This window comes from Perognathus longimembris, chromosome 23 (genome assembly GCF_023159225.1).
Source record: "Perognathus longimembris pacificus isolate PPM17 chromosome 23, ASM2315922v1, whole genome shotgun sequence".
NCBI classification, from domain to species: Eukaryota; Metazoa; Chordata; class Mammalia; order Rodentia; family Heteromyidae; genus Perognathus; species Perognathus longimembris.
Window position 1 is genome coordinate 30,811,351 of NC_063183.1, and position 19,824 is coordinate 30,831,174.

The following is a 19,824-nucleotide window of genomic DNA, read 5'->3' on the forward strand; positions in this document are numbered from 1 at the left end:
CCCGGAGGAAACCGGCGAGCGAGCCGACTCGCAGACCTCGCGAGACTGAGAACGCGAGGACCGCCAACGCACCTGCGCAGTAGGTAGCCGCCGCTCCCTCCTCCCATCTTCCTCCTGGCGGTCCTCCGCCGTCCCACAATCCTCGGCTGCCACCCTTCCGGCCGCTCTAGCTTGGGCGTGCGTCGTCTCCGTCAGCCGCGCAGCCGGGTCCGAGTCGCCGAGGAGCGAAGCGGGTTTTCTGGATCGTGGTCGTTGCGCCTCGTTCGGGATTCACCCAGTGTGGGGAGCCGCCGCCGCCGCTGCCGTCAACATGTCGGTGCCCAGCGCGCTCATGAAGCAGCCGCCTATCCAGTCGACGGCCGGGGCCGTCCCGGTTCGCAATGAGAAAGGTACGGCGCGGCTCCTCTCTTTCGGCCTTGGCATCCTTCTTGCCTCCCCTGACCTAGGCCGCCCGTGACAGCTCCGCCGACCCTCAAGACACGGCCTCCCGGTTTCTCCCGCCTAACGCCCTCTCTCTCCCCCACAATCCGTGCCCCCGATTGCGTGGCCTAGAGGTGGAGGGGGCGTGGGGGGGGGTGTGACCCAGACCCAGGGTGGGGGGACCCATTTCTCCCGCTCTTGCCCCTGTGGCCTGTCTGCCCTCATAGATGAAGGACCCCGCCCCCCCCCTCGCTTGGCCTCCACCCAATTCCCTGGACTTGTATAGCGAATGCTACGGAAGCGAATGTATGGCGCACGGCTGTGGACGGCCACCGAGTTTAAAAAGGGGTACTGAAACCTAAGTTATCATCCTTACGCAGGTGAGATCTCGATGGAGAAGGTGAAGGTGAAACGTTATGTGTCCGGAAAGAGGCCAGACTACGCCCCTATGGAGTCCTCGGACGAGGAGGACGAAGAATTTCAGTTTATTAAGAAAGCCAAAGAACAAGAAGCAGAGCCGGAGGAACAGGAGGAGGACTCATCCAGTGACCCTCGTCTGCGGCGCCTACAAAACCGTATCAGCGAAGATGTGGAAGAGAGGTAATGACTAGGGTTTTGTTCCCCTAGACATGAACAACCTCTACTGGTTAGTTAACAGTACAATAATAATAATAGCTCGTTCTTGGATGGCACTTATTGTGTGCCAAACACCTTTGTTTTTTTTCTTTTTTTGCCAGTCCTGGGGCTTGAACTCTGTGCCTGTCCACTGTCCCTGAGCTCTTCAGCTCAAGGCTAGCGCTCTAACACTTAAGCCACAGCACCACTTCTTTTTTTTTTTTAATTTTTTTATTATTAATTGAACATAAAATTTTTTTACAAGGTGTTGTGCAAAGAGGGTGCATTTACATAGTAGGGCAGTGTGTACATTTCTTGTGATATCTTACAACCTGTTTTTCCATCCCTTGTCTAGGTCAGGTAGACCCATATGCAATATACAATGTATCAAGCACATATACAGTGTTCACAGACTTGGTCTCTACTGTCTCTCCATCTCCCTTTGTTAACAGTCATATATCAGGGAGATCATGCCCCTTTGTTTTCTGTGTTCTAGGCTTGTCTCACTCAACATTATTTGTTCGAGTTCTGACCATTTCCCTGCGAATAACAATATTTCACCATTCCTAATCGCTATGTAGTATTCCATTGTGTATAAGTACCATATTTTTTGGATCCATTCGTCTGTGGAGGGGCATCTGGGTTGTTTCCAAATTTTGGCTATTGACAGCACCACTTCTGGTTGTTAATTGGAGATAAGAGTCTCATGGACTTTCCTGCTGTGCTGCCTTTGAACCGTGATCCCAGATCTCAGCCTCCTGAGTTGCTAGGATTACAAGTGCAAACCACTGGCACCTGACTCTGACATTCTTTCTTGTGTGTGTGTTAATCACAGGCCTTGAACTCTGGGCCTGGGCTCTACCACTTGAGCCATAGCTCCATTTCCAGTTTTTCTGGTAGTTTATTGAAGACACTCTCATAGGTTTCTCTGCTCAGGCTGGCTTTGAACCACAGTCCTCACATCTCAGCCATCTGAGTAGCTAAGATTACAGGTATGAGCCACCAGCACTCAGCGTTTTTTGTTTTCTTTTCTTTTCTTTTGGCCAGTCCTAGGGCTTGAACTCAGTGACTGGGCACTATCCCTGAGCCTCTCTGTGCTCAAGGCTAGCACTCTACTACTTGAGCCATAGTTCCACTTCTAGCTTTTTGGTAGTTAATTGGTGATGAGTCTCACAGACTTCGTTGCCTGGGCAGGTTTTGAACTATGATCCTCAAATCTCAGCTTCTACAGTAGCTAGAATTACAGGTGTAAGCCACCGGCACCTGACTATATTTTTATATTTAAGTACTTGTAAAAAGAAGTTACCATTCAAATCATTCTGCTTTGACATTCTTGCTTAATTTCATTCATCTGCAACTCAATTTCATCTAGGAATTCTGTATTAATGAAAGCAATCATGTCAGAGTGCTCTGCAACTAAACAGATGTGGGTTGATAATCCTTCTCTTTTGTGACATTAGTGTTATACTTAAAGATCCTGTTTTTCAGATTGGCTCGACATCGGAAAATAGTGGAACCTGAAGTGGTAGGAGAAAGTGACTCCGAAGTAGAAGGGGATGCTTGGCGGATGGAACGAGAAGACAGCAGTGAAGAAGAAGAAGAAGAAATTGATGATGAGGTAGGATAAAGGAAAATAGGAGTTTTTTTTTCAGATACAAAAAAGTATTGCCTAGAGGCTGGGGATGTGGCTTAGTAGAGTGTTTGCCTAGCATGCATGAAGCCCTGGGTTTGATTCCTCAGCACCACATAAACAGAAAAAGCCAGAAGTGGTGCTGTGGCTCAAACGGTAGATTGCCAGCCTTGAGCAGAAAAGAAGGCAGGGACAGTGCTCAGGACTGGCCAAAAAAAACAAAAATATTGCCTAATTTTTTGAGACTGAAGATCACTGCTTTTGGCAGGACTCTGAGTATGTTTCCTATTTGTTACAAAGAAAACTGAAAATAAAATGGTGCTAAGTTGCACCAGCTAATTGTCACAATTCATGGAGCTTCTCATTTTAAAAAATGGTGTTGGTGGGGGCTGGGAATGCGGCTTAGCAGTAGAGTGCTTGCCTGCCTACCACAAAGCCCTGGGTTCAGTTCCTTGGTCCCACATAAACAGAAAAAGACCTAAGCAGCACTGTAGCTGAAGTGGTAAAGTACTAGCTTTGAGCACAAAGACACATCCAGGGACATACTCAGGGTCCTGAGTTCAAGCCCCAGGAATGGCAAAAAAAAAAAAAAAAAAAATGGTGCTGGTACTGGAGCTTGAACTGAGGGACTTGAGCTCACATTTGGTTTTTGTACTCAAGTACTGTACCACTCGAATCACAGCTCTGCTTCTGACTTTTTGCTGCTAACTGGAGATTAGAGTCTCAGACTTTTTTGCCTTGGCTGTGTTTAAACCGTGATCCTCAGATCTCAGACTCCTGAGTAGGTAGGATTTCAAGTATGAGCCACTAGTGTGCCAAGCTTGTTGAGTGTTTGTTGTTGTTGGCTTGAACTCAGGGCCTGAGCACTGTCCCTAAGCTTTTTTGCTCAAGGCTAGCTAGCGCTCTTCCACTCTGAGCCACAGCTCCACTTTGGATTTTGGAGTGGTTAATTGGAGATAAGAGTCTACTGCCTGGGCTGGCTTTGGGATGACAGGCATGAGCCATCAGCGCCTGACTTTTGTTGAGCTTTATAAGGAACAAAAGTAGCCATAATGGGGGGTTGAAGCTATGTACCTCAGTAGTACAGCTTGTGGCTTAGCACATACACGGCTCTGGGTTCAGTCCCCATCTTAGAGCATAACTGGCCGAACTGTATGCCTTACTAGGAAATAGAACGGCGCCGTGGCATGATGCGCCAGCGAGCACAGGAAAGAAAAAATGAAGAGATGGAAGTCATGGAGGTGGAAGATGAAGGACGTTCTGGGGAAGAGTCGGAGTCTGAGTCCGAATACGAAGAGTACACAGACAGTGAAGACGAGATGGAGCCTCGCCTGAAGCCAGTCTTCATTCGAAAGTAAGTACGTCATAAGCCACATCAGAAGGCACAGTGATTTTCAGGCCTGACTGGAAGCATCCTTTCGAGCCAGGTGCCAGTGGCTCATGCCTGTAATCCTAGCTACTTGGGAGGCTGAGATCTAAAGATCATGGTTCAAAGCCAGCCTGTGCAAAAAAAAAATCAGTGAGGCTTTTGTCGCCAATAAACCACCAGAAAATCACAAGTGGTGCTATGGGTGCTAAGTGGTAGAGAGCACTGGCCTGCTGGCCTTGAGTGAAAAAGCTCAAGGACAGTGCCCAATCCCTGAGTTCAGCTCCACAACCAACAACAACAACATCTTTTCTACCCCACATCCTTCTGAAATTTAAGCATTAAGCAGAGAAATTCTTTCCCAGGGCCGAGGTGTTTTGGTTTTAGCAGAAAGCCTGAGTTCATTTTGCACATCTTTCTAGTTGTTTGACAGTCTGTGGTATATACATAAAAACACAAAGTTAAGCTTGAAGAACTAATTCCTCTTTCCAAATGCCTTGAAGTCCTACTACTTAACAGTCTAGCAGGTTCCATGTACTTGAATGGAATTTTAGTACTCTGAAGACCTGAGATGACTCTTGGCTTTGACCATTTGCAAATAATAGAAACAAAGATTGTTGGCTTTGTCTTACTTGGATGGGACTATGCATAAGAGGATAGAGTTCCACAGTAAGGGTTTTGGGCAATTAACAGACCTCTGTGATGCAGGAAGGACCGAGTGACCGTTCAGGAGCGTGAGGCCGAAGCCCTAAAACAGAAGGAGCTGGAGCAGGAAGCTAAACGCTTGGCTGAGGAGAGACGCAAGTACACACTCAAGGTACTGGGAGTGGTTATAATGATTACTCGAGCACAAGGATTCATGTAGTGAGGTTTGTCTGTCAAGGAAGGCTAACAGCTGAAATATTCTCCGTATCCAGATTGTCGAAGAGGAGACCAAGAAAGAGCTCGAGGAGAACAAACGGTCCCTGGCTGCACTGGATGCTCTCAACACTGATGATGAAAACGATGAGGAAGAATATGAGGCATGGAAAGTTCGAGAGCTCAAAAGAATCAAGAGGGACCGAGAAGACCGAGAAGCGTGAGTAACAGGATGGGTCCCTAATAGGGCAGGCTTCCAGAAGGGCAGCTTTAGAGTCCATCACATACTTTAATAGTTGAGTTCCACTCTTGGCTGCTTTGGGGCTGCTGAGTGAGGTTCCCTTAACTGAAAGTTATGATGTGATGGGGGAAAGAAACAGCGTTGTCAGTGTTTCTCTGTGATAGTGCCAACCAGTGCTCGTTTTAATTTCCGATTAGACACAGAATGACTCGCTGTTAACTAGTCATCACTGTTGCTTAACAGCACAACCTAGAATCAAGTTACTGAAACAACTTTAGTTTCTCTCAGTTTTGGAGGTTATCTGTACAGTTGCTCTGGTAAAACCAGAGCTCCCCTATATAATGCCTCCCAAGAGGGTAAAGGCAAGGCCTCCTAAGTTGAAGATCCAGAACTCTTGTATCATTTCTGCCACATGTTTATTAGTCAAAGCAAGTAACAAACCAGCATACGCTCAAGGGGCTAGAGAAATAGACTATCTCTGGGAGACAGAAACACCAAAGTTACCTTGAAAAGGAGCATGCATATTGTGAGGGAAAGAATTTGTGACACATAATATACCCCATCACCATGTTAAATTCATTTCTTAGCCGGTTGCTGATGGTTCATGCCTATAATCCTAGCTACTCAGGAGGCTGAGATCTGTGGATCCAGTTCAAAGCCAGCCACGGCAAGAAAGTCTGTGAGATTTTGTTGGGTTTTTTTGCCAGTGCTGGGGCTTGAACTCAGGGCCTAAGCACTGTCCCTGGCTTCTTTTTGCTCAAGGCTAGCACTCCACCACTTGAGCCACAGCGCCACTTCTGGCTTTTTCTATATATGTGGTGCTGAGGAATCAAACCCAGGGCTTCATGTAAACAAGACAAGCACTCTACCACTAGGCCATATTGGCAGTCCATGTAAGATTCTTATCTCCAGTTAACCACCAGAAAACCAGAAATGTAACTGTGCCTCAAGGACACTGCCTAGGCCCCAAGTTCAAGCCCCACAACTGACAAAAAATAAATAAAAAATGCATTTCTGAGCCAAATAATCCATTTCCTTAAATTACTAATTAGAGAAAAAAGCTATTCTGAGAGGTTAATTTCAGATTACAAAGGAAAACCATCAACAGATTAACTGTCCTCAGTTTGTTCTTTAGGGAGAGGGGGGAGGGCCAGTCCTGGGGCTTGAGCACAGGGCCTGGCCACTGTCCTGAGCTTTTGTGTGCAAGGTAAGCATAATGAGGGCCAGCTCAGCCTTTTTTTGTCTGTACCAGTCCTGGGGCTTGAACTCAGAGCCTGAGCACTGTCCCTGGATTCTTTTTGCTCAAGGCTAGTACTCAGCCAACTTGAGCCACAGCGCCCCTTCTAGCCTTTTCTATATATGTGGAGCTGAGGAGTCGAACCTAGGGCTTCATGTATACCAGGCAAGCACTCTTACCACTGGGCCATATTCCCAGCCCCCCAGCTCACCTTTTGTTAATTGAACTCCTGATCTTAATTCCTTACAGGCAAAGACTAGAATTGAAGAAGGTAAATAATAACTGAAAGGAACTAGAAGTGTTGTTTTGAGACAACTGAACCTTTCTGAAGCTGAAAATATACTAATGTACAGTTTTCCTTTCTGGACAGACTTGAAAAGGAAAAAGCAGAAATTGAACGCATGCGAAACCTGACTGAGGAAGAGAGGCGAGCTGAGCTTCGGGCAAATGGGAAAGTCATCACCAACAAAGCTGTTAAAGGCAAATACAAGTTTTTACAGAAGTATTATCACCGAGGTGCCTTCTTCATGGTAAGTGAAAATCCAATAGGAATAACTCAGCAGCTTTTTTGGTAGGTTGTGGGGCTTGAACTCTGAGCCTGGCTGTTATCCCTGAGCTCTTCAGCTCAAGGCTAACTGAGCCACAGCACCACTTCCAGTTTTCTGGTGGTGAATTGGAGATAAGAGTCTCCCGGACTTTCCTGCCCAGGCTGGCTTTGAACTGCAATCCTCACATCTCAGCCTTCTGAGTAGCTAGGATTATAGGCTTGAGCCATTGGAGCCCAGCTACTCAGACACTTACTTTTGAGTTCCCTTTGTCCCTGGATGAGATTAACCTCACTGAATGTTACATGCACTTGCCAGTAGTCAGCCTTCTGCTATTGTTGATGGCAGTACAGTTTGAAATCAAGGTATTGGACTTGGTAGGCAGGCTCTGTACCACTGGAGCCAAGTCCCTACCTCTATTAGCTCTGTTTATTTTTGTGATTGTCTGGCTGGCCTGTACCATGACTGTATTTATACTCCTTGCTGGGATGACATATATGTTACTACAGCAGCCAGTTTTTTCATTGAGGTGGAGTCTCATGAACTTTTTTTGCCTCAGCTAGACTTTAACTATAGCCCTCCCAATCTCAGCCTCCCAAATAGCGAGGGTGCCAAACATGGGCCACGGTGCCCAGCTTGATTTGCTTTTCGCCTCAGAATATAAACTCAGTGAAAAGCATTAGCAACTGGATGGTAGAAGCAGCAACCAGCAGCCGCTAATGGTTCCATTTTACTCAGCTCTCAGAAAGAAATAATGGCATACAAATGGAATCTACCTAGGTGCCCAACTAATTAGGTTCTCAACACTTCATCAGTATCCTCTCATAAGCCATACATCAAGCTCTGCAAGTTTGTTGTACATTGAGTTCGAGCCCCAGTACCAGCACAAAAAATAACCAGCTGAAAGCTAGGCTGTAAGCAAGGCTCAAGTTAAAAGTACCAGCCTAGTGTGCATGGGAGGACCTGAGTTCAAACCCCCATACCAGCAAAAGAAAAAAGTGTTAATAGAATGTGGCAACTGACCGAATATCCACAGAGGAACTCAATTTTTGAATCTGGATCATTTGAGAGAATGCTAGTCCCATGTTCAAAATAAATCAGAAGAAGCCAATTAGAAGGGAGAAGAAATTTTTCACCCCAGATGTCCCAATAAAATATCCAAGGTACATTACAAATCAGAAAATGTAGAACTGAAGATTATAGAGGTCTACAGCATTGAAGCCACGTGAGAAAATGAGCAGCTAGCGCCAACCTTCAGGTGTGACAGGCAGATGAATCTCATGTCCACTAGTCATGTATCCTAAAGAAAGGCTCAATACCCTTTGCTTCTTGGGAGATCAAACCAGACTGCTTTCTTTTTTACAGGATGAAGATGAAGAAGTATACAAGAGAGATTTTAGCGCACCGACCCTTGAGGATCATTTCAACAAAACGATCCTTCCTAAAGTCATGCAGGTATGGAGACCAAGACCCTTGTTAACAAAGAAAAATATATTGAGGGCTGAGGCATATTTGCTGCTAAAACTCATTACCCACCCTTCCTTCAGGTCAAGAACTTTGGACGTTCTGGTCGTACCAAATACACCCACCTTGTGGATCAAGACACCACTTCCTTTGACTCAGCATGGGGTCAAGAGAGTGCCCAGAACACAAAGTTCTTTAAACAGAAGGCAGCTGGAGTACGAGATGTATTTGAGCGACCATCAGCGAAGAAGCGGAAAACTACATAAGATACAACTATATTCCAACTGTGGACACAAAAGAACTCTCAACATCTGGTTTTGGTTTCCTTTTACCATCGTTTACGTGGTTCTTGTATGCAGCCTACTGGAATAACTGCCCCACTGTGCTTCTGGGCTGCCCAGTCTTCAAAGGTGTTTTGTGAGGTCTGGACTTCTATTGAGAAACCCACAGAAAAGTACTATCCGGATAGGCTTAGTTTTCTTGTTTTGTTCTTTGCCAGTCCTGGGCCTTGGACTCCAGGGCCTGAGCACTGTCCCTGGCTTCTTTTTGCTCAACGCGAGAACTCTGCTACTTGAGCCACCACACCACTTCTGGCCATTTTCTATATATGTGGTGCTGGGGAATTGAACCCAGGGCCTCATGTGTATGAGGCAAGCGCTCTTGCCACTAGGCCATATCCCCAGCCCCCAGGCTTAGAGTCTTAAAACTTGAGAAATCTTAGATTTCTCTGTGTGACTTCCCAGATTTACTTGGGACTGTTTCAGGTTTCTTTCTCTAGCACCTTCACTTGGGTCAGTGAGCAAGTAGACAGTGTATTACTCCTACCTGAGGGTTAGGAGTAGTTATTAGTCTATGCTTACTGAAATCTCTTCTGCATTTTTGGGTAGAGTCAGCTTTTCTAAGTGAACATACTTTTTGATCCATTTGATGTATATATGTGTCAAATAAAAGAATCATACACTAAGAATGTTTAGCATACTGGGGAAGTGTATAAACTGACAAGGATTAACTATAAACTAAAGCAAGCTGGGTGCCGATGATTCATGCCTGTAATCCTAGCTACCTGAGATTTGAGGATCAAGGTTCAGAGCCAGCCTGAGTAGTAGTATAAGATTGTCTCCAGTTAACCACCACAAAGGCCAGATGTGGAACTGACTCAAGTGGAAGAGTGCTAATGATGAGTAATAAAGCTCAAGGACAGTGCCCAAACCCTGGGTTCAAGCCCCAGGACCATCTTTTTTTTTTTTTTAAGTCAGAAATGAAGCTATGGCTCAAGTGATAGAGCCTCAGCCTTGAGCGAAAAGTCTAAACAAGAATGGAAGGCCCTGAACTCAAGCCTCGGTGTTAGCACCAAAATTTTTTTTCTTTTTTTGGCCAGTCCTAGGCCGTGAACTCAGGGCCTGAGCACTGTCCCTGGCTTCTTTTTTGCTCAAGGCTAGCACTCTGCCACTTGAGCCACAGCGCCACTTCTGGCCATTTTCTGTATATGTGGTGCTGAGGAATCGAACCCAGGGCCTCATGTATACGAGGCAAGCACTCTTACCACTAGGCCATATTCCCAGCCCCCAAAATTTTTTTTCTTAAATGAGAAATAGACTTTAATTTTTTGGGGGGCCGGGGGAGGCAGTCCTGGGGCCTGAACTCAGGGTCTGGGCACTGTCCTCGAGCCTTTTTTTTTTTTTTTGTGCCAGTCCTGGGCTTGAACTCAGGGCTTGAGCAATGTCCCTGGCTTCTTTTTGCTCAAGGCTAGCACTCTACCACTTGAGTCACAGTGCCACTTCTGGCCATTTCCTATATATGTGATGCTTAGGAATCGAACCCAGGGCTTCCTGTATATGAGGCAAGCACTCTTGCCACTAGGCCATATTCCCAGCCCTCGAGCTTCTTTTTGCTCAAGGCTAGCATTCTACCATTTGAGCCACAGCACCACTTCCAGCTTTTTCCGTCTCTGTGGTACTGAGGAATTGAACCCAGGGTTTCATGCATGCTAGGCAAGCACTCTACCACAGAGACACATTCCCAGTCCCAGCTTTAAAATTCTTTAGGGAAAGCACCATTGCCATCTGAATGTCCACTCAAGCAGGTACTTACCCAAGCTTTTGCATTCACCAGCTCATCAGTTATAAATTTGGTGTTACAATTTTATTTTTTTAATCCATACTACTATAACCATGTTCCCAGTACATAAATATTCTTAAAATATTTGGTGTACCGGGGCTCACACTTGCTAGCCAGGTGTTCTGTTACTCAAGTTTCAAGTACTGAAATTCTAACTCTAGTTAGATTTTAGACTGAAAGGACTAGCACCTTCTTAGTAAGCGCTAGTCTCTCTACTATTCATATACTATCCTGGAGACTTGAGCAAAGTGTTACATGTCTGGAATTCCAGCAAAGACCTCAGCCTGAGCTAACTAAGTAGCAAGACATGGTCTCAAAGCAAAAGATGAAATACATAAGCTATTTTGGAGACACCAATCAGTGGGTATAGTAACTCTTCTGACTCCAAGGAACAATGAGGGCTAAACATGAGTTAGACTAGCCTGGCACTGAACATCATATGCCTGAACATAAAAATGCATTTTTATACTTTCACATGGATTCATTGAAGGGTTGTTGAAGATCACAAATTGCAGTTATACTCCATTATATCCACCACAATGAAATAGAGTACTTGATCCAAGGTAATAAGAAAAAAGTTTATTGCAATAAGTTAACCCAGAAAAATGTCTTGAGAAAGGACCTCTCAGTTGGTTAGCGCAATAAGAGCTTCTACCACATTGCCCATGTGTTCCCGCAAGCTCCTCTCTGCTGCTGCTCTAGAGATCTCCATCTCTGTCATCTGCAAGGAAAGAATCGATGTTACCTCAGTTTCCTCAAATCACTGATGTGCCACCAAACTCGTGGTTCCACTCCTTCCAGGAAACCCAAAATGAGCCAAACAACCTCTCTTGCCCACACACACTTGTCAGGCATTACTACTCACGATCAACTCCAGATCTTCCTTTTTGATTGTGACCTTTGCTAGTTCCTTCTCCCTGCAAATATTAATGTGCATTAGTCCTTATCCTTGATACCATGAACTCCCAGCTGGCCTTGGAAATAAGTCTAGACAAACATTACTGAGTGAAGATAAGAAACGGTGCAGGCTTTCTTCCCACAAAGTCGCAAGCCCTAGAACCGGTGCAAGAATTGGAGAGGGTATGGCTGGGGGGTAGAGGGAGGGGCCGACAAGGCGGGCTGGGGTGTTTCAAACTTACCGCTCTTGTTTGGCTTTCTGCTCCCGGGACCGCCTATCACCAATGACGGACATGGCCTACGGGAAAGACGGGTCTGGTTACCGGGGCTCCACGCCCCACGATGCCCAACGATGCTTAACTTAAGCCCGGGAGAGAAGAAGGCAAAGACAAATCGGACCAGCGGTCCCGCCAGCGTTCGCGGCCGCGCGTGTTGGCAAGGGCCAGGGCCGCCCCCCACCCCCGTTTCCCTGGGGGCGGAGCGGGGCGGGGCGGCGGCCCCACGGCCCCGCGCGGGCGCGCGGGCGCTCCGGGCCGGCCGGCCGGCCTCACCGTCTCCAGGTTGGAGCTCTGGATCTCCTTCTCCTCCGCGTAGTCGGTGACCCGCTCCAGGTCCGCCGCGCCGCTGTCATGTTTCCGGGGCTTCTCGGGGGGCCGCTCGGGGCCGCTGGTCTCCGTCTCCAGCTCCAGCTCCACGTCTCCCTCGGTCGCCATGCCGCTCTCGCCGCGCCGCCGCCGCCACCGGCGCCCTCGCCTCACGGCTACTTCCGGTGACCGCCAACTTCCGCCCCTCGGGGGGCGGGGCCCGCGCGGGGCCACACCCCTCCGCCCGGGCTCTCTTCGCCCCCCGCCCCCCCCGCCGCCAGCACCTGGCTCCCTTTCGGGCTGGTGATGTGTCTTCCGTCCGTCCCGTCTTCTCCCGGGCCACCCCGGCGCGCGGCCCTCCCTCTCCCTCACCTAGGGGCCACCCCCACGTCCCCAAGTGTCCAACCAGCACGCGTGCTAATCCTAAACCAATTAGGAACCTTAATCCCCGGGGCCAGATTTGCAAACTCCCTAATCTAGGGGGAAGAGCCCCCTGGAAGGAAGCACCCTCACTCACAAGGGCGTCTGCGTGCATGCACGCACCGCTTCCCCGAGACTGGGGTTCGTTTCCTCGTGCGCCCCCACGGTGCCTCGGACCCGGCGATCCGCCCCGGCGGAGCGGCAGTCTCATGGGCTCAAGTCAGGCACTGCCACTTTCTCAGCTACATCTCGTCTGGTGGACCTGGGCCTCTTCCTGAGACAAAGATGGTGGTGGATGCAAAGGCAGCCACAGACCCTAGCAGCTCCCAGGCCCCGGCACAGCAGCCGCGCAGTGAAGTCAGCAATGTCATAGTGAAAACACCCTGGTATCAGGTGAGAGGGTATTTGGGCAGACAGGCTTGAAAGCTCCTTTCTGAAAAGCTGGAAACAATATGGTGGCCGAAGCCTTTTCTCTATTGTTCCTTTGTCCTTTTTTTATTGTTATTTGTTTTATTTTATTTGCGTGTCCTGGGGCTTGAACTCTGGGTCTGGATGCTGCCCCTGAGCTTTCTGTGCTCAAGGCTAGCATTCTAACATTTGAGCCACAGTGTCACTTCTGGCCTTTTCTGAGTAGTTTAATGGGAGATAAGGGTTTCACAGGCTGTCTTGCCTGGGCTGGCTTCGAACTGTGATCCTCAGAGCTCAACCTCCTGAGTAGCTAGGATGACAGACTGGAGCCACCAGTGCCCAGCTTACTTTTGTCTTTTTTGCCTCTGCAGTGGGTAAACCTCCCCTCCCTTCATCCCAACCTTATAGCTCAATACTGCACTAAGTCCTGTGCTGAAAGCCCTGCTTGTGGTTCGTGGAAGGCAATCCCAGATAGCTCTCAACCATTCTGAGAATTACTGAGTCAAAGGAAGGGAAATATCTGGAATTCAACTTCATGGGTTAACCTCACACATACATCAGTGTATGCCCTCCTTCTGCACATTTCCAACTTGCTCTCCTGCATTTGCTGTATCCTCAGATGTCCTGCTGTGGGCCTGCTCCTTGTACCAGCTGCTGCCGCCTGAGGAGGCCCTCTGTCACCACGTCTACTTTTAGCCGCCTGCTCTACACCCTCATCCATATGGGGGCCTCAGCGGTCTGCTGCCTCCTGCTGTCAAGGACAGTGGTGGAAAAAGTCTGGGGCAAGGTACAAAGATAGGGAATAAGTAGTAGGGGGCTGGCTGCAAAATGGACAGAGGAGAAAAACAACAATAAAACATCAATAGATTTGGATTTGGTGAGGAGACAAAGGAGGACCTAGCAGTGAGTAGGTACCTATCCATAATGACCTGCCCTGCCATTTCTCACACACCCTCCCTCCAGATCAAGATGCCCTCGACATTCTGTGCCCACCTGTTTGGCCACTCTGACTGTCCAGTGCTCAGTGGCTCTGGGGCTGTGTACCGGCTATGTGCAGGAACTGCTACCTTCCACCTGGTGCAAGCTGTCCTGCTGATCCACCTCCACTCCCCCACCAGCCTACGGGCACAGCTGCACAACAGGTTTGTGTGTACTCTATGGGTGGGAAGGAGACAGGGGAAGAAAGTATACACAAACGGAATAAAGGAAGTTCCTGGATGAAGTAATAGCACTGTGTAAAGACAGAAAACAGGGCTGGGAATGTGGCTAGGTGGTAGAGTGCTTGCCTAGCATGCATGAAGCCCTAGGTTCAATTCCTCAGTGCCAGAAGTGGCGCTGTAGCTCAAGTAGTAGAGCTCCAGCCTTGAGCACAGAGAGACTCAGGGACAGAGCCCAGGCACTGAGTTCAAGCCCCAGGACTGGCAAAAAAGAAAAAAGAAAAAAAAAAAAGACACAAACGAGTTTGAGTCCCTGCTTCCACAATACTGAGTGGCCACAAGCCAGATACTTAACCTTTTGTAGCTGCTTATGTCTACAAAGTGGAGATGACAATGGCGTCATTGTGTAAAGTGTTGCTCAGATATTGCTCAGGTGTCTGAGTTAGTTTGGAAGTCAATACAAGAGGCTTGTTTCCAGACCCTCTCAATTGGGGCTAGCTCCTTTCCTATACTATACTTAACTCTTGTCTTCTTTGCCCTCATCCTCTAGTTTTGTTTTCCTCCATTTCCCATAGGCATTCTTCATTCTTGCTTTTTCTTCTGAGTCTAGTTTTCTTCTCCCCCAACAACCAGCTTTTGGCTCCTCAAGCTGCTGTTCCTGTTAGGCCTCTGTGCTGTTGCCTTCTGCATCCCAGATGAGCTTCTCTTTCCAGGTACTGTCTGTCGCACATCCCCTAAACAGCAGTAAGCTAAAATTCTAACATATTGGGCAGAGAGCCAGGTGTAGTGACACATACTTGGAATCTCAAGGCCCTGGAGGCTGAGGCAGGGGGATTATTAAATTCAAGGCCAGCCTGGGTAACATTACAAGCATATATATTTTTTAAAGAGCAAGGTTTGAGTGGCTCACTCCTGTAATGCTAGCTACTGAAAATGGGAATCAAGAGTTCAAGGCCAGGGGCTGGGGATATGGCCTAGTGGCAAGAGTGCTTGCCTCGTATACATGAGGCCCTGGGTTCAATTCTCCAGCACCACATATGCAGAAAATGGCCAGAAGTGGTGCTGTGGCTCAAATGGTAGAGTGCTAGCCTTGAGCAAAAAGAAGTCAGGGACAGTGCTCAGGCCCTGAGTCCAAGCCCAGGACTGGCCAAAAAAAAAATTTTTTAAAAAGAGTTCAAGGCCAGCCCAGGCAGAAAAGCTCTCATCTGCTATCCTAACTACTGAGAAACAAGCCTGACACGGGTGGATGGCGCCCAGGCATGGCCCTACCTCAGATTACCAGCAGAAGAAAAACTGGAGGTGTGCCTCGGCAGCTGGGGCACCTTCCTGGCAAGTGTGAGGACGGGAGTTCAAACCAAGTTCTACCAAAAAAAAATGTGGGGCCAAGCACTGGTATCTCATGGCTGTCATTCTAGCTACTTGGGAGGCTGAGGTCTCAGGATCACGGTTGGGAGCCTGCCTGGCTGTAAAGTCCATGTGACTCTCACCCAGAAAGCCTGAGAAGTGGAGCAGCGGCTCAAGTGGTAGAACAATATAGCCTTGAGCAAAAAAGCTCAGGGACAATGCCCAGGCCCTGAGTCCAATCCCTAGGACCTCCAGGAAAAAGAAAAAGAAAAAAAAGAAAAAAAAACCTGGAGAGAAGAGGCACAGTGACTGATATGACCAGGTACCTTTTTCCCACTGCTGCCCATTTTGCAGCCTGGCACTACATTGGCATCTGTGGAGGCTTCACATTCATCCTACTGCAGTTGGTGCTTATCACAGCCTTTGCCCACTCCTGGAACAAGAACTGGTAAGGGACCTGTAACCTTAAAGGCTCTTCCTAGGGAGGCTGACGAGTACTAGTGGATGTAGGAAGATGGGGCAAAGAGCACAAAGGGCCATGGCATCTCACCAAGCACTACCCAAAAACCTCAGGAATGGGGCTGGGGCCGAGCTCAAGGGGAGACCCCCTTAGTTCAACCCTCGGTACTGTTTTAAGAAAAATAAATAAAGCCAGTCACTAGAAATTGTAGTCAAGTAACTAGAGACCGGGAATATAGTAGTTTGCAGCCAGCCCAAGTACAAAAGTCCACAAGACTCCATCTTCAAAGTAAATAGCAAAAAGCCAGGCTGGAGGAGTGGCTAAAGAGGCAGATAAGAGACTGGGAGTGTGAACTAGTGGTAGAGTGCTTACCTAGCAAGCATGAAGCCTTGGGTTTGATTCCTCAGCACCATATAAAACAGAAAAAGCCCAAGTGGCGCTGTGGCTCAAGTGGTAGAGCAAAAGCAGCTCAGGGACAACGCTCAGGTCCTGAGTTCAAGCCCTAGGACTAGCAAAAAAAAAAAAAAGAGGCAGATCATGAAGCCCTGAGTTCAAACCCAAGTTGGTGGTGACCAACAAAAAAAAACCAGGTGATTCCAGGTGCCAGTGGTTCACACCTATGTTAGCTATTCAGGAGGCTAAAAAATCTGTGATCTGAGGATTGAGGTTTGAAGCCAACCCTGGGCAGGAAAGTCTGAGTTTCTTATCTCCAGTTAACTACCAAAAAGTCAGAAGTGGAGCTGTGGATCCCGTGGTAGAGCGCTAGCCTTCAGCACCAAAGCTCAAGGACAGAACTCAGCTCCAGGATAAACACACACACACACACACACACACACACTCACACACTCAGAGACAGTGGGATAAGTCATCAGACCAATCTTCTGGAAAGGGAGGCAGAAGAGTTAATAGTGGATACTCCAAACCACCTCCCATTTCTCCTCCTTAGGCAGACAGGTGCAGCCCAAGACTGCAGCTGGTTCCTAGCTGTGTTGCTGGCTACCACAGGATTCTACAGCTTGGCAGTTGTAGGAACTGTGCTCTTGTTTCACCACTACACACACCCCACGGGCTGCCTGCTCAACAAGATGCTGCTTATTCTCAACATTTGCTTCTGTGGCCTCCTGTCCTTCCTCTCCATCACTCCTTGCATCCGCCTCAGTGGGTATACACGCCCTATTATGTTCCAGATTTCAAAAGCCATTTAGTATTACAGCAAACCTCATTAGCCTTCCCAATCTTAAATAGTCTGGTACAATCTGCTTTCCTCAAGGGAAGGAGGAGACAAAGTACAGGTGGGAGATAAAATTACCATTACCCTATAGCCTAAAGCAATGATACTTGTTCTTCCTAGAGCAACCCCGTTCTGGCCTTCTACAAGCCTCAATCATCAGCTGCTATATCATGTACCTGACTTTCTCTGCATTGTCCAGCCGTCCTCCAGAGAGAGGTAAGAGACAGGAACTAGGGGCTGGGGATATAGCCTAGTGGCAAGAGTGCCTGCCTCGGATACACGAGGCCCTAGGTTCGATTCCCCAGCACCACATATACAGAAAACGGCCAGAAGTAAACTTACTCTGCATCTGTCTAATATCCCATTTTGATCATAACACCTTTCTCTTCTGTTGCCACTCTCCAGTAATCCTTCAGGGACAGAATCATACTCTGTGCCTGCCTGGCCTGAGTAAAATGCAACCCCAAGTACCAGATACCTCAGTAGCTGCGTTAAGTGCTGCCATCATGTATGCCTGTGTGCTTTTTGCTTGGTGAGTAAAGGTGTCAAGGGGAGAGGTGTGAGCTGAGGGAGAATGCCCAGGAGAGGGAGAGATAATCAGGAGACTGTCTAGGGCCCTGGTTTACTTAAACATAACAGCGAGACTAGGAGAAAAGCTCTCCATGAACAGGGACAACTTCTAAGAATAGCACTTTGTCAGATGATCTGTTAAAGAGATGACGGGGGAAGGGGGAAATGACTTGAGAATTTAAATGTGTAGATTTTAGGGGCCTTACATAAACAGACTTAATCTTTGGTGAAAAGTACCTTCCTGTAAGTTACCTATGTGGATTAGCTGGTTTCAACCTCTCTATTTGAGGGGACCAGCTTGAGAATTCTCTTCTTTCCCAGCAATGAGGCTTCATACCTGGCTGAGATATTTGGGCCCTTGTGGATAATCAAGGTTTACAACTATGAGTTCCAGGTGAGGAGCAAGAGCTTAATATCCCCAAAACCTTTCCCCGACACACACACACACACACACACACACACACACACACACAAAGAGCTTAATATCTCCAAAACCTTTCCCCAAGACACACACACACACACACACACACACACACACACACACACACACACACACACACCTACCAACCTCTATACCCAGAATGCTCAGATTCTAGCTATTACCTTTTATTGAATATCCACAATGGGCTAAGCACTGTGCTAGATACTTTACATACATAATCTCATTTAATGTAATCCTCACAACAACCCTGTGAGGTAGGTGGTATTTGCTCCATCCATTTTACAAATGGAGAAATTGAGGCACAAAAGATTAAACATCTTACCAAAGTTTGCATAGCCAGTTATATGCTGGAGCAAGAATTTGAACCCCCAGATAATGCCTCCACTTCTTCACTAGACCTATTTTTTCAAAGGGGAATTTCCTAGATTAACATCACATTCTTTGAAGCCATTCCAAATCATGCTATCCTGTTTTTGCAGAAGCCCTCACTCTGTTTCTGTTGCCCAGAATCAATTGAGCCAGAGAATGGTGAGTGTCAAATGAACAATCTAAGCAATGCTAACTCTGTAGTCCTTAAGAGCTTACATGGAATTAGCTGGGGGATGAGGGAAGCGGGGTTTGGGTTCTGCAGCCCTGCTTCCCAACAGCCTTTCCTCTCCCCAGGGCAAAGGGGTGGGCCAGCTGACCAAGACCACCACCTTCCAGCAACTCCAGTACAAGCCCAGCATCTTCCCTACAGCTACTCTGCCTTCCACTTCGTCTTTTTCCTTGCTTCGCTCTATGTTATGGTTACTCTTACCAACTGGTTCAGGTAGGATGAAGGTAGGCCCGAGATACTCTCCTAAAAGGGAAAAAACAAACAAAAAACCCTGCTCTTTTAGAGGGGATAAAAAAATTCAAGCTCATTCTAAGGGGTCTCAGACACAAGGGTCTGCTGCCATGCTTGAGGGGAGGTAGACTAGTCCTAAAAGCTGAGATCCTGTATATTGTATAACAAGTCTTTGGTTCCACAGCTATGAAGGAGCAGAACTGGAGACCTTCACCAAGGGTAGCTGGGCCACCTTCTGGGTCAAGGTTGTCTCATGTTGGGCCTGTGTACTTCTCTACCTGGGGTTGCTACTGGCACCAATCTGTTGGTCCCCTGCCCAGAATCCTCAGCACCCTCTTATCTTCAAGCACCGCATCAGTATTGCTGGGTAAAAGCTTCCAGTCTGGAGTTTTTGTTTTGTTTTCTTGTTTGTAACAATAAGCTGGGGTCCCCTGAATATTGTGCTCCCTAGTCTTGGCTTACGGGAGTTGCCCAGCTCAACACCTCCAAGGGCAGAAAGGGAAGTTACGTCCCTTTAGACCCTAACACTACATCTGAATTGGAAAAAGTGGTCACACACACTTTAATGCTACAGGCAGTATCTGACTAAATGGAGCTATGTTAAGTCTTCATTTCAGTTTAAGAGCCTCTCAAATCAGCAGCTCAGGAACCACTGCTGATCCTGGCAGACAGCGTGGCACCAGCCCTTTCCTGGCTCCTGGTGGGGGCAGGGAAAGACCAACAGGGACTCAAGACTGGCTTTGCCTTTGCAAATAAAGAAAATAAGCAGTTCAGCCCTGGGCACAGGGATGTAAGAAGCCCAGAAGCGCAGAACAAACCAGGGCACAGGAAGAAAGGAGCACAGAGGCTATCCTAGGTTTTAGTCCTGACTTTGAGGTCAAGGGAAGTGCGAAGACAAAAAAAAAAACCTTGTTCCATGAGGAATGACAGAAGAGAATGTGAACAACACTTGAGAGCAACTAACCTCAGGAAGTTGGCAAACAGCAGG

The 19,824-nt window shown here is 47.7% G+C and overlaps 3 protein-coding genes across 4 annotated transcripts; 2 read left to right on the plus strand and 1 right to left on the minus strand.

Annotated features, from left to right (window-relative positions):
• The first annotated feature begins 200 nt into the window (after nucleotides 1-200).
• On the plus strand, nucleotides 201-8,845 carry Mfap1 (microfibril associated protein 1). The gene is made up of 9 exons (XM_048331881.1): nucleotides 201-389; nucleotides 801-1,020; nucleotides 2,524-2,653; nucleotides 3,832-4,019; nucleotides 4,740-4,848; nucleotides 4,949-5,109; nucleotides 6,738-6,897; nucleotides 8,278-8,367; nucleotides 8,460-8,845. Exons 1-9 carry the CDS (start codon nucleotides 311-313, stop codon nucleotides 8,640-8,642), a joined length of 1,320 nt encoding a protein of 439 aa, XP_048187838.1. The 5' UTR covers nucleotides 201-310; the 3' UTR covers nucleotides 8,643-8,845.
• A 2,206-nt stretch (nucleotides 8,846-11,051) lies between these two features.
• Hypk (huntingtin interacting protein K) lies at nucleotides 11,052-12,171 on the minus strand. Of its 2 annotated transcripts, XM_048331885.1 has the most exons (4): nucleotides 11,943-12,160; nucleotides 11,634-11,689; nucleotides 11,360-11,411; nucleotides 11,052-11,215 (listed from the first exon to the last, which is right to left on the minus strand). In XM_048331885.1, exons 1-4 carry the CDS (start codon nucleotides 12,102-12,104, stop codon nucleotides 11,120-11,122), a joined length of 366 nt encoding a protein of 121 aa, XP_048187842.1. In that variant the 5' UTR covers nucleotides 12,105-12,160; the 3' UTR covers nucleotides 11,052-11,119. The 2 variants fall into 2 exon arrangements, with proteins under 2 accessions (XP_048187842.1, XP_048187843.1); XM_048331886.1 differs by lacking the exons at nucleotides 11,052-11,215; nucleotides 11,634-11,689 and having other exon boundaries at nucleotides 11,352-11,411; nucleotides 11,943-12,171.
• A 463-nt stretch (nucleotides 12,172-12,634) lies between these two features.
• Nucleotides 12,635-19,207, plus strand: Serinc4 (serine incorporator 4). The gene is made up of 12 exons (XM_048332057.1): nucleotides 12,635-12,788; nucleotides 13,423-13,590; nucleotides 13,767-13,945; nucleotides 14,594-14,673; nucleotides 15,659-15,752; nucleotides 16,711-16,922; nucleotides 17,116-17,211; nucleotides 17,401-17,527; nucleotides 17,887-17,959; nucleotides 18,487-18,535; nucleotides 18,671-18,818; nucleotides 19,021-19,207. The coding sequence occupies exons 1-12, from the start codon at nucleotides 12,681-12,683 to the stop codon at nucleotides 19,205-19,207; spliced, it is 1,521 nt and encodes a 506-aa protein (XP_048188014.1). The 5' UTR covers nucleotides 12,635-12,680.
• Nucleotides 19,208-19,824: the final 617 nt, after the last annotated feature.

Coding starts and splice junctions, on each gene's coding strand:
- Mfap1 (XM_048331881.1), top strand. CDS start 311: ATGTCGGTGCCCAGCGCGCTCATGAAGCAGCCGCCTATCCAGTCGACG. Junction 4,020..4,739: donor AAGCCAGTCTTCATTCGAAA/GTAAGTACGTCA, acceptor TCTGTGATGCAG/GAAGGACCGAGTGACCGTTC. Junction 8,368..8,459: donor TCCTTCCTAAAGTCATGCAG/GTATGGAGACCA, acceptor CCCTTCCTTCAG/GTCAAGAACTTTGGACGTTC.
- Serinc4 (XM_048332057.1), top strand. CDS start 12,681: ATGGTGGTGGATGCAAAGGCAGCCACAGACCCTAGCAGCTCCCAGGCC. Junction 17,960..18,486: donor TTTACAACTATGAGTTCCAG/GTGAGGAGCAAG, acceptor CTGTTTTTGCAG/AAGCCCTCACTCTGTTTCTG. Junction 18,819..19,020: donor ACTCTTACCAACTGGTTCAG/GTAGGATGAAGG, acceptor TTGGTTCCACAG/CTATGAAGGAGCAGAACTGG.
- Hypk (XM_048331885.1), bottom strand. CDS start 12,104: ATGGCGACCGAGGGAGACGTGGAGCTGGAGCTGGAGACGGAGACCAGC. Junction 11,690..11,942: donor AGAGCTCCAACCTGGAGACG/GTGAGGCCGGCC, acceptor TCTTTCCCGTAG/GCCATGTCCGTCATTGGTGA. Junction 11,412..11,633: donor CAGAAAGCCAAACAAGAGCG/GTAAGTTTGAAA, acceptor TAATATTTGCAG/GGAGAAGGAACTAGCAAAGG.